General features: G+C 32.5%; 1 protein-coding gene across 1 annotated transcript in view; it reads right to left on the bottom strand.

Moving 5' to 3' along the window:
• LOC139524107 (uncharacterized) overlaps positions 1-15,739 on the bottom strand; it is a 75,192-nt gene extending 59,453 nt beyond the window's left edge. Inside the window, exons 1-15 of the mRNA XM_071318678.1 lie at positions 15,608-15,739; positions 12,944-12,958; positions 11,473-12,033; positions 11,172-11,198; positions 9,893-10,456; positions 9,526-9,564; positions 8,457-8,585; positions 7,844-7,978; positions 6,896-6,922; positions 6,332-6,449; positions 5,490-5,632; positions 4,655-4,769; positions 2,216-2,355; positions 1,507-1,635; positions 970-996 (exon numbers count right to left, since the gene is read on the bottom strand). Coding sequence (XP_071174779.1) covers positions 970-996; positions 1,507-1,635; positions 2,216-2,355; positions 4,655-4,769; positions 5,490-5,632; positions 6,332-6,449; positions 6,896-6,922; positions 7,844-7,978; positions 8,457-8,585; positions 9,526-9,564; positions 9,893-10,456; positions 11,172-11,198; positions 11,473-12,033; positions 12,944-12,958; positions 15,608-15,665 — 2,227 coding nt within the window. The 5' untranslated portion in view covers positions 15,666-15,739. The remainder of the gene's footprint in view (positions 1-969; positions 997-1,506; positions 1,636-2,215; positions 2,356-4,654; positions 4,770-5,489; positions 5,633-6,331; positions 6,450-6,895; positions 6,923-7,843; positions 7,979-8,456; positions 8,586-9,525; positions 9,565-9,892; positions 10,457-11,171; positions 11,199-11,472; positions 12,034-12,943; positions 12,959-15,607) is intronic.
• Positions 15,740-20,958: the final 5,219 nt, after the last annotated feature.

The following is a 20,958-nucleotide window of genomic DNA, read 5'->3' as shown; positions in this document are numbered from 1 at the left end:
GCCCAGATGCCGAAACAGGATTTTGAAGAAAAACATACATCTATGATGAATATCAAATCATAATATATACGTACATGTATATTGCACACATACATATCCAGGATTTTGAAAAAAGGGGCTGCCAAACTAGGCGACATTAGGAGTGGGATATGTAAAAGATATACCCAGTACATATTAACTTAAACTACATACTAGTACATAGTTCCATATGGGGGGAACTAGGGCTGTCTGTCCCATTCTTAAACTGTTTCTGTTGACAAACAAAACACTTACTCATTCATCATGTTCATATCCTTGTCAAGTTTAGCCTGATAAATTGTTTTATAGTAAATCCGGATCAGAAACAAAATTTACCTGCGATGATTTTGGCTATTATTTTCAAGATGCAATTTCTTATATAGCACTTCATGTATTTATAAATGTAGACACCTCTTTTCTAAACTTTTTGCTTTGCAGGCGTTTCAATCAAAATGTATATGAATATATAAAAGTCTGGGAGAACATGATTGACCACTCACAAACAAGCTTAACCCAGCCACACTATCATGATTATACATGTGCTTGTCCCAAGTAATGAGCCTGTTATTCAGTGGTTTATTTTTGGTGGTTGTCTGTCATATTTTTTTTTTTTACTTGTATTATCCTAGTTTGTTCTTTTTTTCATTTAAATCGTTTCACATTGTGTAATTTTGAAGCCTTTTATAACTGACTGAACAGTATGACTTTTGCTCATTGTTGAAGGCTATAAAGTAACATATAATTGCTTTCATCCACATCATAAAACTCTGGTGAATAGTTTTCTCATTGACAATCAAGCCACCACTCCTTATTTTATATAGGAACGAAGGGAGGCATTTTTTTTAAAAGATCATTTATGGTTGAGTGTCCATTTGATGTATGTAAAATTACACAAAGTAGGTTGGTTTTGATGGGGGGAGCCCCTTCTAATCCTTCCAGTAAAATACTAACCATCTGGTCCAGGTGTTGGCTTAAGATCTGAAAAAGATTTAGAATAAATAATTTAAATTGGTACAAATGTTAAATCCATAGAGTTAGTAAAAAAAATGTCTATAAAACAAATATCAAACTAAACAAAACATGAAATGATAACTGTAATTTAATGCAAAATACCAATCAATTCATAGCAGGAAAATATATCATTCATGTTCAATTTAAAAAAAAAATAATTTCAACCAGTTCATTCAACCTTTGAACAAATTACATAAACATGTACTTTCCTAATTATTTAAATCTCAATGTAGTTTTTAAGCACAAGGGAATATATATCTAATCTCATAAAATTACATAATTGTTTTTATTCTTATATACAATGTACTAAGATATTGAACGAGGATACATGTATATGCCCTTGAATGCTTGTTTGGAAGTATTCAGTTTACCGAGCCTCATTTTGACAGTCAAGACCGACAGGATTGACGATTTTCATGAACTCTGTAATGGAAGATTTATCTTATCCTAGCCAAGGTCAAGTTTACATGTACTTACTACACATATCACAATATTTTCTGCAGTTGTCACTTGCCCATCCAGCAAAGTCTGTACATGTTTTCTTTCCATATCTTACACAGTTTGGAGCTACATCAGTACATGGAGGAGGTGTTGTTGGTGTGGAACCTGAAAAAAATAGAAAGATAAAAATAGATGAGGCCCCTCATGGGGGTTTCTAAGTAATCACATATTACACATAATCACAATTTTTTTGCCAATATAATCACATGATCATTAACTATTCTTTTAAACAAGATAATCATATAATAAATAAATGGTAAATGTGTCCATTGTCTATCAAAGGTTAAGGGGGCAATTAGTCTCAGTGATCAAGTATTAAAGTTTATAACTGGAGTTATTGATTTTAATGAGGCAGTTGCACAATGAACATGAACAAGATTCTATTACATGTAGATGAGTCTAGAAGTGACAATTTCATTACCTAAAGGAATTAAATTAACAACCTAATAGTAATAGACATATCTGTATTTCTTACCAATAAATACAAATGTATGAAACAATAATTAAATTTTTATCCATTACGGTGACTTTATATCTATGTAAAGAGTGCACTAAAAGTGTAGTCCTCCCTGCAAAGGGTGCCCTTAAAATGTAGACACTCACGCTAAGAGTGCCCACTGAGAAAAAATACCCTGCCCTTTTCAAAAGCTAAAGGAAACACTAGTAATATTAACTGTCATCTTACCAACTCCTTTCCCACTAATTGATCCAGTTCCTGAGAAGCTTCCTTGTTGTGTGGTAAAATCACAGACTGGTTTAGAACAGCATTCTCCATTCTGTTTGGTCATATGGCAGTATGGTGGAATTGAGGTGTAGGCAGGGCATCTGTTCAATAATTAAGAGTCAAATTAAAGCATTTAAAAAAAAGCATTACCTCTAGCTTCTGCTGACATGATTGTGCAATCAGACATTTTACTTTACAACAGTTTGTGCCAAACTATTGTACATGTACATGTAGGGTTTGTCTGACCGAAATAAAGAATTTAACTTTTCTACTAAATGTTCAACTAAAAAATGTTTAAAGTTCTGTCTGACCGAATTCCTTTTTGTCTGACATTTAGGTAATGTCAAACCAAAGATTTGTATTACCATACAAATCCTTGGTCAGAGAGAGTTTGAGATACACTGTCTTCTTCTTCTTCTTCCAGCTAAGCGGCCGCAATCAACTGTCTGATTATTCTGCCACTGTGTGTTGCGCATGAAAGTCCAAAGAAAATTTAATTATATTTACATTTTGTGAAAGTTAAAATCCTATATACAGGTGCTCATTAAAAACAAGTGTTTATGTCTATTTTGTTAGCCGAGCCTTGAAGCATTCAAGACTCGGGGCGGTGATAGTGGAAAGTGGTAAGGCATTCCATTCCCGTATTGATTTTGGATAGAATGACATTTTCCTTATGTCCGTTCTACAAAGAGGAACCTGGAAACTTCCAGTCCGAGTTGTTCTTGATGCTCGGTTTGTTGGAATAAGCCTAGATGTTGCATCTATATTAACTAGGCAGTTAGTTATTTTGTACATCATGCACATCCTTGTTGTTGATCTCCTCTCTTCTAGTTGTTGCCACTCGAGTTGATTTATCATGGCGTCTACTGATGATGTGTTACGGTATTTGTTGGTTACATACCTAGCCCCTCTGCGTTACTAATATATATAATGTATTAAAGCTGTCTAAACTATCTTATAAAAAGTTTATCTAGTTACCTAGTATAGCAAATTGTAAAAGTTAGAATACAGCATAAGACAGAATTTAGTTTGATCAGAGACATATAATAATATCTGTTTCTGGTTAGATGTTCTTTTAGACATCCATTTTCATTCAGTTTTAATTTTCTATATTAAATAGACAACAGCTTATAATATCTTTATTAAACTTATGTAACACTATAAACTATATTCCCCTTGGGCAGTCAGTGGGCCCACACTTAGGAAAAATTTCTGGATCCGGAACTGGTCATAGTGAGTATGCGTAAACTATTATGGAAGTCAATAAAAGGCTGATAAAAAAATATATCTAAAATTTCTGTTATATGGGGACGAAGTCCCCAATTACGGTAGAAAAATCAAAAAAAAAAAAAAAATCGGGAAAATTTCCCGAATTTTTCATTGTACTAATGAACTCAAAATCGTTAACTTTTTTTTATGTCATGTTTTGAAATCCCGGACCGGCGCAGAAATCTACAATATACTTCCTTTTTCCGGTCTCGTTATGAATCTTTGAGTAAAATATATATTTATCAGTCATAGTATAAAAAGGAAGGAACGCAATACCAATTTTCATTTTTTTAAATAATTCTTTGATATGAAAAAACGTTACCTGATGAAAGCGTTTCTTTGTTTACATTGCATATGACGTCATAATTTAAATAACGTCACAACTAAAATCCCTAACAACAGAACCAAAATCGGAAACGTTACGGTATTTCCGTTTTATTTTTTTAACAAATATTAAAGTTACAAAAAATAATGCATACAGACTTCGTCCCCATTTACAGGTTATGCCTGCCTCATATTAATAAACGTATCATTTTTTTAAACAATCAACACAATCGGTTTATCTTTTAAAAATCATTATTTCTACCAAAAAATTCCAATCAAAATATCGAAAACATTGTTTAAATACTAACTTTTCAAAACAAATTCATGCTCATGCTGAGTGCTCATGCTGCAAAAAACTTTTTCTTCACCTTTTTTCATAACCGGATGTTACAAAACTAACAGTCTAACCCATGTTGGTAGAGCGGATCCGGTTTATTGGAAGGTTGGTGCGATCACGCGAGCGATCAGTTCACGGTCAACAAGTCTACTCTATCTAAAGTATTCAAGTATATTCTGGACAAAGAATAAATTAATCAACAACTCCTTAAATCAAATTTGAACGCAATCGTCAGTGACCAGAGAGTTGACCAGCGACGATTGATGCATTCTTCAAGTTGGAAATGTTCAGCGTTTACAACATGATTGTGAAATGGGACATCGGATGGGAAGTCTGTGATAGTGTGCATCTTTACATCCCGCTCAGCCAAATGAGTCACTGATTCAATCACCTTTTTTCAGGGAACCGTCGACGTATTAGTTCCATTACTTTGGATATAGTAACATAATATTATGTCATCAAATACTTACAAGTCCTGGCATTTGTATGCTCCTGTGGCCGAATTGGTGCACGTGCACTGATAATCACAACCGTCTTGCCAAGATTGACCTTGGATGTATTGTTTTCCTTTGTATGCGCAGACAGCTGAAAACGGAAGAGATAATTCAATAATTTGACATTAAACCTAAATATATCCAGCGAGATTCAGTTGCACTCACTTTCCTATAGTATATTCACAAGAAAGGAGTAACTGTGAACTCATTTAAAGTTTAAATCAGCGATGGTCATTAGAAGCGTAGACTTTATCAACATACTATAGACATTACGAGTGGACAATAATTTTTTACAACAATGTTTACACAAATGATAACGGTTAAACTGAATATGTACAAAAGCATTAATTATATTTTGTATCATTGAAAAAATGTGGGAAAAAATTTATCCAGAAAAATACAATGAATTATTTTAACTGTTCAATGTAACACGCATTACAATTCCCGATCACCGATTATCATATTCAAATAGACATAGAAAAGATGCACAAAAAAATGTCAACTGTAAAAAGTTGAAAGCATGAGAATAGAGCCAATCTTCAACAATGAAAGTATAGATAATTCCGAGTAACTTATTAAAAACTCATCAAAGAAACCAGGCTGCTATAATTGTGAACGCCATACGCACATTTCGTGTACAAACGAACTTATCAGTTACATTATATTCAAAGAAGTTAATAGGCCTATAAAATACGAAGATGAAGATCATTGCGGACCAAACATTCATAAAACCTTTTTTACCGAAAAATCTAATTTCCCCCATAATACAGATCCCTCGTCAGTTTCTTATTAAGTGGTAATAGAAACTTACGTAAGCCGGCAGGGGTACGACCCATTGAGTTACTTTGGAATGTTTGTATGTTTTGGTTGAAGTTGCAGACAGGTTGTTGACAGCATTTTGTTGGACTTCGTACTAAAGTACATTCATTTGGAAGGTTGTAGTAAAGTGGACATCTGAAATAACAAAACGCAGAAATTACTGTACAAGTGGGGTACATTGTAGTTTAGTTAATTTAGTATTTTTTGCAAGAAAAACTGTCAATGGTTCTTGGATATTTATTGATTGAATTTTTTACCAAAATGATGTTAAATATGATTTAAGTAATTATTTCACAAACACGCTGATAAATGTCTTTTAAGCCAGAGCACAGTAAATGGTAAAAAGTAAAAAAAAAAAAAAAAAAAACCCATAAAAATACAAAAGATCCAGTAATAAATCGTTGCTTTCATCTGTAACAATAGCGAACTCTTAACGATTATGACATTCCCTTGTTTTTGCTATGCAAAAGTATAAAATCACAAAAATACTGAACTCAGAGGAAAATCTAATCGGAAAGTTCATAATCACATGGCAAAATCAAATGACAAAATACATCAAAGACGAATGGACAAGAACTGTCATATTCCTGACTTGGTACCGGCATTTTCAAATGTAGAAAATGGTAGATTAAACCTGGTTTTATTGCGCTAAACCTCTCACTTTGTTGACAGTCTCATCAAATTCCGTTATATTTACAATGATGCGTGAACTAAACAGACATAATAAATAAAATAGTCAAAATGTGGGTAAATTGCTACAAAATCAAATACGAGACTGAAATATAATCTGTAAAATAAATTTAAAAAATGTGATAAACAATTATCGAAACTGACTTGTTGTAACACTTGTATCGTCCAGTATTTCCATCTTCGCAGACACATTCATAATCACATCCATCGGTCCATTTCTGACCATGCTGATATGACTGTCCCTTGTAATAACATTTGCCATCTAAAATATAAAGTAAAGATTATTAAATCACAGATACACTAGGTTTATTTATCGTTGACCGAATAAGGCTATCTAGGGCCTTAAATGCCGACCGGTATGAAGAGGATAGGTGAGGTGAGGTGAAAATAAGGTTATCTAGGGCCTTAAATGCCGACCAGCATGAAGAGGATAGGTAAGGTGCGGTGAAAATAAGGTTATCAATTCTAGGTTGATATCAACTTGTTTAACGGTACTTTGATAAATTCAAAGATGTTGGTTTTTTTTTTAACTCTTATTGTTTTATTTATAAAATATTAATATATTAGCGATAAAAAATACATGAATTTGTAAAACTTAATGTTGGGGATTGCTTATGATTTTCTACGTTATATTTTGAATGACATATGTATTGGCCCATATGGGCGCAAAGTGCTTTTCTATAAAGTAAAGAAGTTTAAAAAACTTACAAAATCCGATTGCTCCGTTCTCAGTGCCTGATAAAAAAGAAAAAAAGATTTAACATTATACAGCAAGTAAATAAGGAACATTCGGTCTTGCAAACCATATATTATGATCTACTTTTGATTATTATTTGAGTACAATAACATTAACGGTACCAATTTTCCTGCAACATATGCGCATTTCGACAATACATGTCTCTTCAGTGATGCTTGTTGCCAAAATATTTGAAATACAAAGCTTATATAAAAGATGAAGAGCTATAATCCAAAAGGTCCAAAAAGTATAGCCAAATCCGTGAAAGGAATCAGAGCTTTGCATGACATATATCTAAACAGTTTAGAATTGGTAAAACAAAATGTAACAAAAAAAAAATACATTTACACTTAACGATAACATCTAAGTTTGAAATATTTTGGTAATTTTTTATATCAACAAAAGTGAGATAGTCAATGGAAACAAACTTGTAAAAAGGCATCAGGCATAACATTCGATTTCTGATTGGACGTGGCTGCGTATTTATAAATCCAACGCAGTCAAACGCCTCGTTTTTTAACACGGGTTTGCCGTTTAACAGTCGGACAGTGAGGTTTAATCCTAAGTTATTAATTACTTATCAAATATACCAGGATTATATATATATACTTTCATATGCCAGACGCGCGTTTCGTCTACATAAGACCCATCAGTGACGCTCAGATAGTAAGAAAGCCAAAACAAGTACAAAGTTGAAGAGGTAAAGGGTTATTTTCGTGCAATATGTTTTGCCATTTTTATTTCACGTGCAGCCGTGAAAAATGTTTGTTATTCTCCATGTTTCGTGAAATTGGTAAAAAGATCAACGTGCAGTAAATGTTTAATTGTTCGTTCATCGTAAAAGGGCAATTTTATTTCGCGTTCTTCCGTGCAGATACCCATCCTTTACGCCCCTCGTCGAAGAGCATTGTTAAACTTACCACATAATCCACAGAACCTCCTACAGTTTTGACTAGCCCAAGATTTGTATCTCTTATCATGGCACACGAACAGTCCATAGTTAGCACAATTGTTTAATACGTCAATACATGGTGGTGGTGCAGTGGTGTACAGGGCTGTGGATAAAAAATTTGAAATTAAAACATTAAGATTCAAAAAGACACAAACAAGAAAAGATTCATAAACTGAAAAGAAAAATAGATAAATAATATTTGACTTAAAAACACCCCGAAATAAAAACTTTCTAGTTTAATAGGTTGCTGAATAATAAAACATTACGTAAAATTTATGATTTTTCTCTGTCATTCTACGAGACGATGAGAATTTTGTCGAGAAGGTGTAGGGTAAATATATGTTTGCGAAATAAAGAAATATTGATATATATAAATAAGTTTATCTATCCAGTCAGCTAAAAGGGTACAACATCACCAAAAAATAACAATAAAATGAACAAATGTAACTATATAAGTTTATCTATATTTAAAGATAATCCCATTCAAAAATAAAGCATATTTCACAAAAATGCTTAGATAATTAAAAAAAAGCTTACTTATCTACTTTTCCATTGCTAAAAACAAAATAATCACAACTTACGTTTACAGAATCCGCAGAATCTTGCACAGTTATCTTTAGCCCATGGTGCATAATCGTAGCACATGTTGTCTTGGAAACTCTCACAGTTTGCCTGTAGGTCTTGACATGGATCTGGAGGCAGGGTACCACCTAGATATAACAAGTGAGCAGCAACGTTATTAATTTAAGTAATAATTTAAAGAAGAACAAGTGTGGACACAGATCAGTATGGATAGTTTGTTTGGATGTTTGACAGTATTTTCGGACAAAAAGAGTTCTCTAGTTTTCCCCATAGGGTTGTCTTGGAAACTCTTACAGTTTGGAGGCAGGGTAACACCCAGACATAACAAGTGAGCAACGTAATTTTATCATTATTTTTAAAAGAAGAATAAGTGTGGACACAGATAAGTGTGGATAGTTTGTTTGGATGTTTGACAGTGTTTTCGGACAAAAAGAGTTCTCTGTTTTTCCGCCATATGATTCTATGTTGAACTGTGGTGTACAGTGAGACCCAACCTTCATACCAACCACTGAAAGTAGCTGTGTCTTTTATTTAATATTGAGTATTAATGTTCAAGACTGTCATGGAGGAGACACTAATTTAATTCAGTGCCCACCATTCATATATTTTATTTAACTAGACATTGTTAAAGAAAAACTACAAGTTATGACTTTTACCTTCACACGTGCACATAATGAAAACTTTAAAAAAAAAAGAGATGACCATAAATGGACTTCTAATGGACTTATTCATTCCTGCAAATTCCACATCGGTTTAAAGTGATTACATTATTTTTAACTTTAAATGTCTCCGACGGAATTACAATGTGAAGCTTATGCATTCCTAGATCCTTAGATTTTTTTCAAACATTTACCAGACAGCACATTTAAACATGTGATATAAAAACATAGTACACCTGATTCAACTGTAAACTTACAAAATCTGAATGGCAGGAATTATTAGTATCTTAATTATAGAGAACTAATGAATTTTAGATAGTAAGCCAAATAGTTTTTCGGTCTATACATTTTGATTGTGAATTTATTCATTGTCCCATGTGTTTTGTCATTTGTCAGTTGAAATACTAACCTGGTGCTCGTACTGTTGGTACTGGTTGTGTAGCTCTTACTATAAAGAGACAAAAAACTTGATTATTAAGCATAAATAAATTAAATAATAGTAGTTTTTTTTAATTGTGAGAAATAAAGGCATTAGTACATGTAGTATACCGGTGTTCAAAAGTTTTAAACCGATTAAGAGAAAACAAAATCCGGGGTTACAAACCAAAACTTGAAGGAAAAAAAATCGAAGAAAAAATATAATCAAAATATTATAGCTGTGAATTTAAAATACAGACACGTCAGACACGAGATAAATAGGTAAAAAAGTTATGATGACATTTACTAAAAAATATGTAAATTGAAATTTTCGAGAAAAAGCCTCCATAAAAGAATACCTTGACATGCTCTGTTTACAATCTGTGTTACAATTGATTTCAGTTGATCATAGTTGTTGACCATAAATGAATTCTGACTGTCAGGGTTATCAGCAATTGCATTCAACTCTGATCGATCTACCCCAGCGCCTATTCCAACGGACATAACTCCGATGTTATCAACTCTGGCTTGATTTGCAGCATTTGCAGTGTTTGTCGGATTAGATGATCTACCATCTGTTATCACTACAGCAATTCTTGGAACATTTGATCTCGCTCCGCTCTTTTGAGAGAACATCTGATGGTCCATGTAGGTAATTGCCTCGGCAGTATTAGTACCACCACCAATATAGTTGATATTGTCGATAGCCTTCATCACTTCTTGACGTGATAAATGCATATCCAATGGGAACTCAATTGATGGATAGTTACTAAACTTCATGACACCAACATGCACAGCATTATTTCCGACATTTAGTTGAGTAACTATGTCCTTTAGAAATGTTTGTAGTTTTACAAAATTTGCTGGTCCGATACTACCTGATCCATCTACTACGAATACTAAATCTGCTTTTTGTAAGCATCCTGAAAAAAAAACCGTATTAACTTACATAATTATTCTGACTTGTTTTAAATGGGCACTAGCTACGAAATCAATCATTAGTGAAAGTGAAATAGTAAAACAATGATTCGATTTCAGTTGTCAGTTTAGTTCAATTTTGTCAAAATAAGATAAGAAAACATCATCGCTGATGAATAATTCACTTGCAAGTGAATAATTCGACCCCATTGCATCCTTCAATAACTTTGCTATATTTTTTTTATCAACGCCGTGCTATATTTCCCATTTTTTGTTCGTATCATAATCTGTTAATGTTTATCGTTATTATTGGTCAACATGGATACATAGACACGAATAAGTAAATGGACGTTGATTAATACTCTAACTGAAAAACTCAAATTTGTATCCGTATTTACTCTTAGATTTAGAGTTTGAACATCGTAAATAACATTAATCTAACCAGTGTATACAAAAACTTGACAGTAAAGCCGAAATAATATGTTTTTGTGTATTAACATTAAAAACCTCTATGTTCATTTTTTGTTTTAACATTAAAAACCTCTGCGATCATTTCATTTTAACATTAATAATTGTTATGCAGCTTTGTGTACTTTTTTGTTTTGACAATACATACTTCTATGTTCATTTGTGTTTTTACATTAAAAACCTCTATGTTCTTTTTGTATCAAAATAAAAAACCTTTTGAACAAGTTCATATTTTGTTTATACTAAACTGACCTGATGCTGATGGAAGTTGCTGGCCGTCTGAAATTTGAAAATCATTGATTAAGTAATTTTTCTGAAGAATACTGAAATATTTGAAAAGAATGTTTAGATGAACATACACAGATAATTATACAATGATATAAAGCAGCAATCCATAAAAATATGCCTGTTATGGCATCAAGTAAGTCATGTTTGTAGTCATTTTTTTTCTAAGATAACCCTTGAATCTGCCATCTTTGAAGCTGAGCTTTTAGACAAGAACAGATTTTTTTACATAAGTACACATATACAATATTTGTTTTGTTGTACTCACCTTTGTTCGTTTTAGTTGCAAGCGGATATGCTAAATCACCGAGAGCGTCAAAGTTTTGAGCACTCATTGAATGTCTGTTTTGAGGATAGGTAGAAGATAACATTAGTTCACTTTGGTGTTGTCCCTGTCCTATCCCAACCGTATACAGTCTTATTCCACTGTCCCTTGCTTTCCCGGCTTCTTGTTGGAATGCTAAATTATTAATAGGCTGTCCATTTGTTACTAGAACGCCTATATGAGCTGCATTGCTCCTGCCGCCAGCAACTTGGCCAAATGCGTTCGATTGTAAATACTTTATGGCTTCAGTAGTGTACCGTCGACCTGGCTGGTATTGTATTTGATCGATGGCGGACATAATTTCTGCCTTAGTACCATAAGAACCAAGTTTTATATTATGGTATACTTGGCCACTAAACGTTATTATGCCGACATGAATACACTGCGGGGATATGTTATAATTGTTTATAGTAGATTTTACAAAGTCTAGCTCCTTTCGGAAATTGTCTGCTCCAACTCCGACGGAGGTGTCCACCATAAAAACAATGTCCTGAGGTATGCATGCTGTTGAACACAAATAGCAACTCAAATCTCATCCACAATATTTTAAATTGTAAAATGGAAATTTTCTCAATTCCTCAGGTTATATGTTTTCATTTGAATATTTTCTTTTTCATTATATAAAATTTTAAAATGATATTCAGTTTTTATAGAATAGATTATCCTCGATATACTTTAATGTTATTGTCACTTATCAATTTGTAAACAAAACAAACTATGTCTAATACTGCTTTAAGAAGAATATAGGATAAAAGGTATATCTCAACAATTTCAGTATAAACAAATAAATATAAGGCAATGCCTACAGATAAGCACCTTCTGTCAATGAAGCGATATCACAGCATATTGACAAAGCAAATGCAAAGCTTAAGATTTACATTGTTAAACAAAATTCCCACAAAGACAGTTAGTTAGTTATTCAAACTTTTAACTGTACAAAACATCCACATGTATATTTTCTTGGAACATTTTAGGAGCAGACAGGATAATCATCGATCATTATTTTCATTTTTGTTTGGTGTTAAATATCTTTAATTTTAAAAAAATATGATTAAAAAGATAAGTTACCTTTAAATAACTGTTTCTCAGTTTTTAAATTAAAAGAGTTGAACAAGATTGATTGTTGGTTGCTTAACGTCAAATGGCAAATATTTCATGCATGATTAGGACGGTAAAAGGTTTAAACAAGTCGCCGTCTTCATGCAAGTCCCACCATTTAAACAAAAATGTTCAAAACTAGAAATCATCGTCATGGTTAAAAAGTGGAGGCAAATAATGCAAGTACCAATAAGCTTCAGCAATATTTAAAGTTTCAAAATATAAAGCTCAAAGCATAATATATGCTAGACAAAGCATGTACAAAGTATATTTTTCAGATAAGCTTAAAGCATATGTCCAAATGTAAACAACTTACATGTTGTAAATTGTCCTATAATTTTTTTTATATAAATAATAAATGTATAATTAATGATATTTTTAAAATCACAATATAAAACAATGAAGTATGCCATATTGATGATTACGTTGTCTAAGGATTTTGTTTGCAGATAAAGAGATATGCGTGAACTACGACAAAAATCAGAACACCATACATTGTTGTTAAATATATTAATGTTAAGAATTTGTTAATTTCTCTATATCTTGTCAAATAATCATGGTTTATCATTGAGAATAAAAATTGCATTGAAAATTAAGTTTGCTGATAAGAGATATGCGTGAACTAGAACAAAAATAAGAGCACACCATGATACAATGTTGTCAAACATTTAAGTTTTAAGCATTTGTTAATTTCTCTATATCTTGTCAAATAATCATGGTTTATCATTGAGAAAAAAAATTGCGTTGAAAAGTTTTGTTTGCTGATAAGAGATATGCGTGAACTAGAACAAAAATCAGAGCCCCATACAATGTTGTCAAATATTAATGTTAAGCATTTGTTAATTTCTCTATATCTTGTCAAATAATCATGGTTTATCATTGAGAATAAAAAGTGCATTGGAAATTTTGTTTGCTGATAAGATATATGCGTGAACTAGAAAAAAATTCAGAGCCCCATACAATGTTGTCAAATATTAATGTTAAGCATTTGTTAATTTCTCTATATGTTGTCAAATAATCATGGTTTATCATTGAGAATAAAAAGTGCATTGGAAATTTTGTTTGCTGATAAGATATATGCGTGAACTAGAACAAAATTCAGAGCCCCATACAATGTTGTCAAATATTAATGTTAAGCATGTGTTGTTTCTCTGCATCTTGTCAAATAAAGGTATATTATGAAAATTGGGTAACATTAGTTGTCATATTCGGTATCGTTTTAAAATAAAAATTCGCTATATGCTTAACATTCATTTCCATATTGTTTTGGTCAATAGAAAAGAAACATTATATCTGTGGTTTTGTAGGACTGATTTAGAAACAACCTTGTGTGGAGTTTGATAACAGAACTCGTGATACCAGCCAATCCTGTCGACTACATATGCTATTATTCCGACAAGGTCAATAGACCACTGATAAGGAAACTAAGATTACCAGAGTGCATAAACTTTAACAATGAAAACAAAAACGTATCAATTAAATTAATTGCTATTGTTATTGACATAAATGACAATCAGATGGTTTTTATTTCAGTTTAATTCAATTAACTGTTCACGAAAATTAAATGGAGAGAAACAAAGAAACATGGAAAGAGTTAATTAATATTAGGGAGGAAAAATTGGTATGTATAAGGAAAAAGCAGATACACGAAAGTCCATATATTTTTAATTTTAGATACAGGTTTCTGAATTCATTTACTAGTTTCATTCAATGTAGAAAAACAGCCACTTGACAAATAAAGGCAACACTGTATGAACAGTCTGACGATCGTACAATCATAACTTTAAGAAAACCCTTTTCTATCATATATAAGTAATCGTGTTTTATATTTATATATGAAGACAGCACAGATTTGTACTTCTATGGAAGGGAATATAATTAAAATGGATGGTAATATCGTTAAATTTGAAGGGAATATCTTTACAATGGAAGGGAATATCGTTAAAATACATGGAAGGGAATTCGTTAAATTTGAAGGGAATATCGTTAAAAAGGAAGGGAATATCGTTAAAAAATGAACCTCTGTTTAAGATTCAAATAATAATATCAATTTTTCACAGGGTATGCCAGTAAAACGGATATCAAATACAGTTGACATTCGATGGCCCAATTATCCGACAGTAGCCACCATCTTAAAGCAGCTAAATTATACCACATCAATTTACCGTACAAATATTTTTTAATTTAACAGCAAAACATAAAGAAGGAATGCATTTACTCCATTTTACAATGTTTAAAACAAATAACTCGGTGCCATCCTATGTACAACTAAGAATAGCTTTTAATATTGTCATGATATACTTTTATTGGTCCTCGATTCAGACTCCAGAATGAAACTCCTTTCACTATTAAAATTCTGCTACAGAACTTGATTCGATGCATGTAGTCATGATCACTCCAGATGTACGTTCAATTGGGAGTTAGGCTATCCTCGAGACGAAATACATGGCAAAAAATAAATAAAGCAGCAAGGCTAAACATTAATCACACTATAACTTCATATTTATGTCCATTTACCAAGCATAGCTATGATATAGGTTCACTTGTAAATTCATCCTTTTTTGCAAAGGTACATAAAAACTCCGATATATAATTCTTTCATCCAGTAATTCCACAACTGCTGTTCCGATAGTCTTATTTCTGGAAGGCGTCCTTCATTCCTCATTGCTTACAAGAGCACAGTCATCGTTTCAAACATAATGTTTTAATACCAGTAATACATAGATGCGAATCTTGTGATCAGGTTCCTTTTTTATAGTTCCTATGACCTGATATTCTAGTTTTATTATATTTCATTTATCCAAATCCTCACATTTAGACACTTAATATATACATTTACTATTTAGTAAAGTTCATAGTATAAAATTTCTATTGGTAACATTTAGTGGAAATCTGCCAACAAGAAAGGCAACTCTTAAAATAAACATTAAGTTAGGTTACTTGAAAATTAAACAAATAAACATAATTAATAAAATCCTACCTTGAGCCGTTGTCAGCACTGCGAAAGATGCCAGAAGAAATCCGATATTTCGGAACATCTTAAGGCGGTTTACGAAAAGTCAAAACGAAAAAGCTTTCTTATCAATGGAACACAAGGGCTTATATATGTAAGCCTTATCAATTACAGAAGTCAGACAATTTGCATATCTTAGTAGAATTGTGTTTGACCTATAGTAGGTTTATCTGGACGACTGTTACCTCCTACACCCGTGCACATTTCTGCGACTTCCGAGTGCACTAATTACTTACCAGTGGGTGTTAACATATATTGACATTTACACTGGAACAGACCTTTAGTATCTTTATATGTTACACATACATATTTAGGTTTTAAGGAATAGTGTTGATATTTAGAATTTTAAGACAGTGACTATATCATGTAATCTCAAAGTTGAAAAATGGATACTTATATTTACACTCCCATGGTTTGTGAATGAAGGCAAATTTCCATAGTACAGTACAATATTTGAAGGGACGGTACTTCTTGAAGTGGAAAATCACAATGGAAATTTTAATGCTGACAATCACTGACAAAACATATTTTAATTCAAAATAAATTTGATTGGAATAAAAAATGGAAGAGTATAAATATGTTTCAAGTACACTCTTTTATTTTCATAGAGCGAAGTTTATGTAATTGGTTCCTTTAAACATTCTGTGAGTTAGTTTGTTGACACTGACATGTTTTTTTTTATGTAACTGAATCTTTAACTTTCATATTTGATATTGGGGAGTTTTTATGTGCTCTCTGTCATTTGGTAATTGTTTATGTCTCTATGATGTACTATGTTGAGGACTAATTTGTTTATACACAACACAATGATATGAGAAAATATGAGGGACAAGAAGGTAGTTTGTATAACCTTGTTGTATTTTTTTAATATCGCGTAAACGATATTTCACGAAGATTGTTAATAGAATGAAATTCAAAACAGTGTGGCTCTGGCCATTGATTGACACATAAATTCATCCATTGACTGGGACAATTTAGGTGAACGTTTGTATGTAACGACCACTGCTCACTATGTACTTTTTAAAGACACTTAAACTATGGGGTCACCAAGGTTCTCAACACCATAATAAAGTAATTCGAAAAATTAATCAGAAATAACACGATGTTTTGATTTATATCAATTACATAAATCAAAACGTAAAGGTTATTCCTGATTAATTTTTCGAATTATCTTATAATTAAAGGCGTTAAGAAACCTTTGATGACCCCACAGTTTAAATGTCTATCGTAGGTACGTCGTGAACAGTGGTCGTTACAGACAAACGTTCACGTAAATTGTCCCAGTCAATGGATGAATTTAATGTGTCAATCAATGCTCACAGCCACACTGTTTTGAATTTCATTCTAAGTTCGTACTTTCATAATCATCGGATTTTCATTAGGTCTGAGTATTTGTTGGAATGTTGAATTAATGTTTGTTAGTCACGAATAAACTAGCCATGACATTTAAGGTCAAATGTATGTTAACTTGTGTTGATAAGAAATGACCAGCATTATAAACATTATACGGTTCGGTATTCGACATAAAAGAATTGAGTCTGATATAGAAATATTGTCATCTCGACTTCTACTATCCTGAAATATAGGTTATGCAGAGGTGGCACATTTGACAGTGCTGGTGTATATTACGGATTCATTTTGAAGAAGTTGATCTCGACGACTCCTTATTTTTTACTGTACCAAGGTCCCTGCACGTTAACAACTCTGAGTGGTCCGTACGTTCCCTGTCTCGAGGCTTTATTTCTGCACCTATCCAACAAATCTTTTTTGAGTGTCGGTCCAATTTCACGCTTTATTTTACTGTACGACCAACATTGCAGAATAATTGGTACTTTGTTATTGTTCCAAATATAAATGACATATATTTGCTATCTGACATTAACTGAACTAAGATTCAATCATAAAAAGTTCAAGTGATAATTAAATAACATAAAACACACACATTTAGATATGTGTCAAAAGCTACTACAACAGAAAAAAATATCGATTGATTTTTGTTTGCCATATGTCTAGTGGCAAATATTTCATGGATATTGAGATGATAACAACTTAAAACAATTAATCCAATGGTTAGAATCTGCAAAATGATTAGACCGGGTTGAAAAGATTTGGGCTGCCACTTGTAAAAGAGGATATTGTGTGTGTCCGGTGTAAATATAAAATTTTGATCCTGGTATCTATGATGAGTTTATTTGAATAGACACTTGACCTTGTAACAGCTACTTATATTCAGACTCAGCAAATAGTTGTTGCAAATTAGAGATAGAAGAACTCTCCATATAAGAGGCACTGTATACAATGTCCTTAATTCCGATTGGACGTGACTGTGTATGTATACATCCCAGAAAATCTATCAGTTTCCGATGGGATGTGATTACGTTTGTATACATCTCCCGCAGCCTTTCACATACTACTCGAACAGAAAACTCTAGGTGGCCGTACTCATCAACCGAAGACACGCCGTTGGTTTTTAGGGGAAGGTGGAGTTGTGTTTCAAAAAGTTTGGTAGCACCTAACAAGGCATATACACAAAGTTTGCCTGAAGTATGAAGTTATCACAATTAACGTGATATCTTCTACTCTACACAATTCTAAATTCAGGCAGAGGAGCTGTTTACTCTTATCATTAAAAACAACCTGAGGCCACATATCGTTCTGGCAATGAACATTTGAGCAGATAGAATTTGATAAAAAAAAAATTGGTTGGGTTCGTGTTGCCTATTCTTTAGTTTTCTATGTTGTGTCATGTGTATCATTGTTTGTCTGTTTGTCTTTTACATTTTTAGCCATGGCGTTGTCAGTTTATTTTCGATTTATGAGTTTCACTGTCCCTCTGGTATCTTTCGTCCCTCTTTTATAGCAGACTTATGTTAGAAATCTCAGACTTTTGAACTACGATACCCTTGTTTATTGAACAGCAGTACAGTACTGTTGCCTTTATTTACAAGCTGTATGACTTGTTTAACACACAACAAGCAGTCGTGATTGATTAATGCTGAATTGGAAATCGTACTACACTTTTGCATATCTAACAATAAATTAATCGACCATACAAAATTTCAATTCAGTATGTTTCACCTAGCAATTGTAATATTTCAGTTCAATAATGCTTTACATAATATATTATTTCAGTAAAAAAAAAAAAAAAAAATTATGAATTGCACTAAATCTAAGTTGCATCTATCGTAAAATTGTACCATACAATCTTAAATATTAAATATTTGGCTTTATCAATTGATTTATTCGTAAATGTATCTGATTGATTGTTGGTTGCTTAATCTACAGTGCAAGTACAGGACGAGAACAAATATCTCATCGTTGTAAATATAATGGAATTTAATGCGACTGTCATACAAGTGAGCGGTTTAGCTACCTATAAAACCAGGTTCAATCCACCATTTTCTACATAAGCGAATACCTGTATCTAGTCAGGAATATGACAGTTGTTATCCATTCGTTTGATGTGTTTGAGCTTTTGATTTTGCCCTTTGATTAGGGAGTTTCCGTTTTGAATTGTCATCGGAGCTCAGTATTTTTGTGATTTTACTTTTTAAATAGAAAAGGAATGCCAAGTAACCAAAAAAAAAACACAACTGCTAACAAGAAAACAAAATACACAAAATACAAAACAAAACAAATGAATCTCACTGCGCCTAAAATTTCGAATTGACGTACGAGTAACCATTTTTTTGGTCACTTGTAAGACACCCATCGTGTTCTTTGTTTAAGAAACTCTTTGTTTCATTTTAAACACTCTGCACGCTTGTTTTTAACTACACTTAAAGAAACTTAATGTTATGTTTTTATAAATGTTTTGAAATACGTTCTTAAGTACACATTTTTCAGATATCTGGCAACTCTTTTTGGAATCTGTAGCAAATTTCAAAAATAGTACTACAAGCAAAATCTGGACTGTCCGCAGATTTTCTACCTTCATATATTGGCTTTCATCACATCAATAGAGACAAAATTATCGAAAACCATACTACTTATTTCGCTACTCAACTTTTTAGTTACTTTTTATCAGACTCTTGTCATCACAAATATGGATGGGACATATATTTATATACAGAAAAGCAATAAATTCAAATTCCAGCGGCGATGCTTTTCTATGCAAACACATAGACCTTTGCTTAAACCAATCGTTGTTACGTCCACGGATGAATACATATTTTAAAAGTATATTGGTGCCGTACTTAGTGGATGACCAAAACAATGATGTTAGCATTGTGTAGCATATGGTGCGTTCAAAGGATGAATATGATGAAATGGTTTAAGAAAGATGATATTCTGATTCTAGATAGAGGACTTATATGCGTTAGAGTTTTTACATGCATGTGTGTTTCAAACCGAATCGCCTGCGTTTCTTGCTAAACCTGCTAAGTAGTTTTCGACTGAAGATGCTCACTTGGAAAGACTAGTTAATGGAATAAGATGGACGGTTGAATCAGTCAAAGCACGCATTAAAACATGGAAGTACATTGTGTATTTCGATAAAGTTATCCCAAATATCGATCGATATCTTGAACTTTAAAGAATACATGAGAAACGTAGGCGCTATATGCAATAAATTCAAGCCACCGTTAATCACATCCTTTAAGGAACATTGTGACTTGGCTAGAAGTATGTTAGAAAAGTCTAAACAACCAAACCTTTTACATGAAAGGGTTCTGAAACACAAAGCATAAGGTAACTCAGCAGGAGAGTGGGTTCCGTTACACGAATGTAAACATTATGAAAACTTCCCTACACTGACAGAAGATTATTTACGATCTCTTACATTTGTTGTTTACCAATTATACCAGGCTCTTAACTATGCCGACCAGCAACTTCAAAATGACGACGATATTGAAAAAAGTAAAATCACAAAAATACTGACCTCCGAGGAAAATAAAATCGAAAAGTCCCTAATCACATGGCAAAATCAAATGACAAAACACATCAATAACAAATGGACACGCTAGCTGTAAACAATACGGTCTTTGGTTTACATTATGTTTCGTTATTGTACAAATAAGTTGGTGATAGTGGTCAACCATCACAACATCAGAATAGACATTAGTTTTCTCGTTTGATTGTTTAATATTTTAATTTCGGGACCTTTTATAGAAGAGGGACGAAAGATACCAAAGGAACAGTCAAACACATATATCGAAAATAAACTTGACAACGCCATGGCTAAAAATGAAAAATACAAACAGACAAACAAAAGTACACATGACACAACATAGATAACTAAAGAAGGATTTTACATCTAAACTATACTTAGTTTTAGTATACAGCCATCATGGATTAAAGTTTTGCATTTTCTAGTAGAA

This window comes from Mytilus edulis, chromosome 5 (genome assembly GCF_963676685.1).
Source record: "Mytilus edulis chromosome 5, xbMytEdul2.2, whole genome shotgun sequence".
Taxonomy (NCBI): domain Eukaryota; kingdom Metazoa; phylum Mollusca; class Bivalvia; order Mytilida; family Mytilidae; genus Mytilus; species Mytilus edulis.
Note: the sequence above shows the minus strand (reverse complement) of the source record. Positions and strands in the feature narration are given on the sequence as shown.